General features: G+C 40.2%; 1 protein-coding gene across 1 annotated transcript in view; it reads right to left on the reverse strand.

The window, feature by feature from the left end:
* TRPA1 (transient receptor potential cation channel subfamily A member 1) overlaps positions 1–6,626 on the reverse strand; it is a 52,505-nt gene that overhangs the window by 4,107 nt on the left and 41,772 nt on the right. The window contains exons 21-22 of the mRNA XM_012811543.1: positions 5,944–6,126; positions 2,465–2,533 (exon numbers count right to left, since the gene is read on the reverse strand). Of these exons, the coding sequence (XP_012666997.1) occupies positions 2,465–2,533; positions 5,944–6,126 (252 nt within the window). The remainder of the gene's footprint in view (positions 1–2,464; positions 2,534–5,943; positions 6,127–6,626) is intronic.

Consider the following 6,626-nt stretch of genomic DNA (forward strand, 5'->3'; position numbering starts at 1 on the left):
ATGTAGAGTTACTTAAGAAATGCCTCAGGTTAGCTGGGCGGTGTGGCAGGCACCTGTAGTCTCAGCTACTTGGGAGACAGGCAAGAGAATCCCCTAAGCCCAGGAGTTGGAGGTTGCTGTGAGCTGTGACACCACGGCTCTCTACCAAGGGTGATAAAGTGAGACTTGGTCTCTACAAAAAAAGAAAAAAAAAGAAAGAAAAGAAAAGAAATGCCTGAGGGGAAATAGGAGAATGGTGCCTGGTTTTCTAGCCCGTGCTGTTTTTGATCCTAATCAAGGAGCAGATAACGCTAGGGCACTAGGCTTTGCACTGTTTGGTTTCAGAGAACAAAGCAGTTACAATATAGGATCATAGGGTCCTAGTTTCTCAACTCAGCCACACTGACACTGCAGTTGCCTGGGCCTCCCCAAGACATTTTATCTGGTGCTATTGTTTATGTTATTATTATTTTTTGAGACAATGCTGCCCTCGGTAGAGTGCTGTAGCATCACAGCTCACAGCAACCTCAAACTCTTGGGCTTAAGCGATTCTCTTACCTCAGCCTCCCAAGTAGCTGGGACCACAGGTGCCCACCACAATGCCTGGCTATTTTTTTGTTGCTGTTGTCATTGTTGTTTAGCAGGTCTAGGCCAGGTTTGAACCCACCAGCCCCAGTGCATGGGGCTGACCCCTTAATCACAGAGCTATGGGCACTGAGCCCATGTTATTTTTTTAATTTATTTTCCTGGTATTTCAAAGAGTTATCAGGACAGTTATGAGACACTCTAATGTTTATATAACCCTCTCCTCATGGCTGACCTGGAATCCTAAACTCTACTGTTGGTATATAATAGTAACAACCTGTCATCAGAGCTTCCTTCCTCCAGTCTTTCTCTACTAACCCAAGATAATAGCAGATCATCTTAAATGCTATTTTCATGTTATAAAGGTGATCATGACCCTGCACTTATTAACAAAGTAATTTGAACCACTTCGTTTATTGCTCTTTCTTTCAAAGCTAAAGTCTTAAGCCCTCTAGCATCTGGAGCATCCTTATCACCTTCTATCATGAACCATCTTCTAGGCGAGGGGCCTGGTGACAGCCCCTTAGCCACTTCCCCCTCTTTCTGCCTTGATCCTTTGCTCCTGCTTGGTCCCTCTTCCAGGACAGTCTCAAGGCCCTTTTAAACTCCAGCCATCTTTCAATGCTCGCCTATCCCACATCCTCCATGTAGCAGTCTCTTAATTATTTCTGCATATTTCGGCTGTACCTGATATCAATTGAATCCATATGATTTTGCTACCTAAATGTTCCAAATTCTCTGTATGATATATAGCTAAGTCACAGATCACAGAGTTTAGGAATAGTTCTAAGTTTTTGTTGTTTCTTTTTTTTTCTGAGCAAAAGCAGAGAGGTTTATTGAAAGCCAAGTACATTACTACAGAAAAGGGAAGCATGGACTGATCCAGAAAGGAATATTTTCTAAATTGATTTTGATATTTCTTTGGTTGGGGTGTCAAGTAGGCATATTTGACTTAAGTTTAATAAGTCAGGAACCACATGCATTCATTTCCTGTGGGTTCTTTGGCTAAGTTGTACTATACTTTGCACATACCATGTATTGGAATATTGGTTTTGAATAAACATTGCTAATGGGCAGACAAATGAACAAGGAAGAAAGAATTATGACTTGTGACCAAAAAAAAGTGAAGAGGAGATAAGAGTGAAGAGAGAATTATATCTTTGCATGAATTTTTCTTTCTATTGAACTGACCAAAGTTTCTGAATTTATATATTCAACTGGTCATCAGATATTCATAAAACATCAAATATTACCATTGAAAATTGAAATTTAAAGACAATGCAGTTAAGAGCAAAGAAATACCAATACCTTCCTACTGTATGATGGGACACTACCTCACAAGATTCAGTAGCCAAGGACCTATCCAGAAACCAATGACTCTAGCAAATGTTACATCAAATTGTCCATAAAAATGAGAGAGACATCACAAAGAGAACAAAACTTCATGCATGGAGTTAAAACTGTATCAAACATGCTGTGGGGACACAGTAATTCCCTACCCAAAATATGAGGAACTCCTTTGAACAGCTGGTCTGTGACAAAACAGAATACCTCACACCAGTGAGAGGCTCTTAGTCCAGTTACCTGGTTAGCCACATGTTAACATTAAACAAGAGTCTCAGGTAATTTTTCAGTTTCTCTGCTGAGATTGTTCTAGGACATTTTTTCCATCATTTTTGATCTTAGCAGGATACCAGAGAACATGCAAATGGAAGGTTGCTCTTTGGGTTTGAGAAAACATATATATCAAATAACTGTTTTCTCAGAAAATCAGCCATTCTTATGTGTGAATAATTATAATGGCATTAATTTTAATAAGTCTTCACCTTAACAATACTTTCAACTTACAGTTGGTTTACCAGACACACCTCATCCTAAATTGAGGAGCATCCGCACTTACCTGCATGGCAATCCTCTTCAGTGAGGCATGTTTCTGGACCTCAGCAATGTCACCAACTGCCAGACCAATCTGAGATGGGGCACAAAATTAATCACTACAGTTTAATGACTCACCTAAAAATTCACTTAAGGTCTGTCTGAGTCCATCTAGATTGCTATAACAAAATGCCTTCCACTAGGTAATCTAGAAATAGCATAAATTTATTGCCCATGGTTCTAGAGGCTGGGAAGTCCAAAATCAAGGTGCCAACACATTTGGCATCTGATAAAGGCATTCATAGGTGGTGGCTTCTGTGTGTTTTCACATGGCAGAAAGTCAAAGAAGAGCTAAGAAATCCCTTAAACTTCTTTTATAAAGGTGTTAATTCCATTCACAAGGGCTGTGCCCTCAGGGCCTAATCACATTCCAAAGGCCCAACCTTCAAATGCCATCTCTTTCGAAATTAGGTTTCTATGTATACATTTTGGAAGTGATATAAATATTCAAGCCATAGCAAGGTCCCTCTGGCTACACTGGGAGAGTGGGCATGTGATCTACTAGTAGTGGCTGCACAGTGCTTTGCTAATGCACATTACAGAACACTGCATGCACAGCGGTACACCATTTCAACAGTGGTGGCCACTTTAGGGGGGGCCAATAATCTTAAATGTTATCATGAAAGCTTAAGACACACAAATTAATCTGAAATTCATTTTAATTTATGAATTAAATTGAGGACAGTAAGTGATCTGATGTCCAATGTCATTGGGTTTAGCCACACAACATAGCTGGGGAAAGTCCAAGAGTTTGGAAACTAAGGTAGACAAGGGTGATTTGACAACATGGAAAAGTTAAAACTTTAAACTGAGAAAAGGCTTTTATATCTTACATATATTCATCAAAAGAGGGTGTAGCTTTAGGGCAAGAGAAAGGCTTTGGTGAGAAACCCTTCCAGCAATCCATGGGTAGATAGAAGCAGGTAAGGGGAAGCTATTAGCTCAGTTCTACTCAATATAATGAACTTAGTTCATTTCACTCACCCTTTCATTTGTCTTTCATTTGTTTCTGAGGCACTTAGGCCCTGCCTATGCTGAGCCAGCATCCTACATGCTGTACCTAAGGAAAAGCCTGTGCAGTGGTGCAGTGTACCTAAGGCATGAAACTATAAGAATTCTAGAAGAACATGCTGAAAAAACTCCTGTAGACATTGGTCTAGGCAAAGAATTTCTGAGGCAATCAATTTCTGATTTGAAAGGCAATCACAGCAACAACAAAAATTAACAAATGGGACCTCATTAAAAACTTTCTGCATTTCTTTGGAAACAATCAATAGAGCAAATAGATAACTTACAAAATGGGAAAAGGTATTTGCTTGCTATATATCTGATAATGGGCCTATAACCAGAATCTATAAAGAACTCAAACAAATTAGCAAGAAAAAATTAAATCACTCTGTAAAAAAAGTGGGCAAAAGATATGAACAGAAGGTTTTCCCAAAAGGAGATAGACTAATGACCAAAAAGTATATGAAAAATGCTCAATGTCTCTAATCACCAGGGAAATGCAAATAAAAACCAAAATGAGGAATCACCTAACTCCAATGGGAATGGGGTTGATCAAAAAAATCTCCAAACAATAGATGCTGGTGTGGATGCAGACAGAAAGGAACACTTATACACCGTGGGTCGGACTGCAAAGTAGGACAACTTCTAGGGAAAGTAGTACAGAGATACCTCAGAGAACTAAAAATAGATCTTCTATTTGAGCTAACAATCCCACTACTGGGTATGTATCCAGAGAGAAAAGTCATTTTATCAAAAAGATATGTGTACTTGCATTTTATTGCAGCACAATTCACAATGGCAAAGATGTGGAGCAATACATCCATCTGCGCCCAGCAATACATCTGCCAATCAAGTAAATGTGGTATATGTACACCACAGAGCACTACTTAGCCATTAAAAAATGGCTACTTTTTGTAATGATCTAGATGAAAATGACCTAGTCTTCTAAGTGAAGTTTTGCAAAAATAGAAAAATAAACACCACATATACTCACAATTAAACTGGACCTAATCAACACTGCTGTGTAGTAAAACTCAACAGGAAGCAAGCAGGTGGGAGGGGGCCAGAGTGGAGGGGCGAGTTCACACCTAACCGGTACAATGCACTCTCTGGGTGAGGGGCAGACTTATAACCTTGACTCAAACTGTACAAAAGCAATTAATGTAACCAAAATATTTGTACCCCTACAATATTCTAAAATAAAAAATTAATTAATTTTTTTAAAATAAAGAGCCACTAATGGACCCAGTTTCTTATTATGAGAACATCAATGTGGGAACCATTTGTAGGGAGAATCACACAGTGAAGTGAGACAAGACAGAGATACTCTTCAGGCTACTGCAGCAATTTCGATGAGACGCCATGAAATGCAAGGCCACTGGAAGTAGATGTGGAGTTGAGAACATCTTTCTGATGTAAGGAGATGGCACTGAGAGGCAGTAGCAGATTTTGAAGGAAGGGTGCTATCAGTCTTGGCTCTACTGGGTTTGATTTTCCTCCAGGACAGGCAGGTAGAGAAGCTCAGTGGGCACTGGATATGTGGATCTTCAGTACAGTGCCAACCTATAGTACTACTAAGCCAACTTCTCTTTCTCGATAATAATCTTCCCCAACATCAGCAATTATAAGAGAAGAACATGGGCCTATATCCTTCCCTATATTCCAGGTGCCATCCTTTGTTTTTGCAGGACTAGATCACCAAAATAAAATTTGAGCTGTATCAGATAAATGGATAGAAACACGAAGGAGTCTGTATTATTCTTTTCTTTCCAGAAACACTACCTGCAGTGCAGGCTCTGGTACATAGTCAGACACAGAGAAAGTGTGTTAAATGCATGCATGTATAAGGGAAAACAGGCACTATAAAGTCGGTAAACATGCCCCATGGACCTGGAGCCAGATGGCACTTTGTCTGCATAAGCCTCATGGCTCAAGCAAACTCTCTAAGCTTTCTATGTGGAAGGCCTCTTTTGCCCAGGGTGTCTCGCCTTTGGGTTAGAGGTGGCATCTGAATGCCATGGATGCCCTCTCCAAGAGAGACTCTTCCCCACCTGGATCTCTGATCAACAAGTTTGCATGTAGAAACAATATATCCTCCATAAAGATCTCTGCCTAACCTCTGATCCCCTCCCTAATCCTACCTCTTCGTAGCATTTATACTGTGACCGAGTATTGGTCTGTCTATTCACCACTATTTCCCAGTACCTGCAACAGTGCCTGGCATTAATAGATACTAGGTAGGTATGTGCCAAGTGAATGCTCCTGAGCCTCTTGATATGCCTGGTATTCCCAAATGGCAAGCGAAGGTTGAATGAATGGATTTTGAAGTAGGCCCTCCCCCACCCCACAGTGGAGGGATGTTAGGCAGTTAAGAATAATTATTATCAAATGCGCCAGATGATCAACAAGCAGGAATGACAAAGAAAAATTACTTACAAGTAAATTCATGAGGACAACTGGGACAAATATTGTGAAGGCAATGAGTAGTGCAAAGGACACAAATGGATAAGCCAACTCATTTCTCAGAAACGGTTCTAGGAAGGCGTCTTGATAACTGACATCTCCCAGCATCATGCTGAAGGTCTGTATGATGGACAGCCACGGGGAGCTGAAGGCATCCTGAGAAGAGACAGTAATGGAAAGGTGAGATGCAAATTGTATCAAATGGAAACATGCTTCCTGCAGAGTAAAAGGATAAAACTGACATTAAGGATACTTTAAAAAGACATAGGCATGCAGCTATTGAAATGAAATGATAAGAAAAATTAATGAACTAGCAACATCACAAAAAGCTCCTTTCCACACAGATAACAAATCATTGTACATCAGACATAAGCATTTTTGGCAATGGAAAAGCTGATTTAGTAAGACTATAGTTTTTTTTTTTTTCTGCACTAAAAATCATTTGAAAGAAACACCAGATACTATGGTATTCAGGGTCAGAGCGGTGGTTCACACCTATAACTCTAGCACTCTGGGAGGCTGAGTCAGGAGCATCATTTGTGCTCAGGAGTTTGAGACAAGCCTAAGCAAGAGTGGGACTCCATCTCTACTCAAAATAGAAAAAAAATTAGGTGGGCATTGGGGGAGTCACCTGTAGTGCCATTTGAGAGGCTGAC

The sequence above is a fragment of the Otolemur garnettii genome, unplaced genomic scaffold (genome assembly GCF_000181295.1).
Source record: "Otolemur garnettii isolate 467f Iridium unplaced genomic scaffold, OtoGar3 scaffold00163, whole genome shotgun sequence".
NCBI classification, from domain to species: domain Eukaryota; kingdom Metazoa; phylum Chordata; class Mammalia; order Primates; family Galagidae; genus Otolemur; species Otolemur garnettii.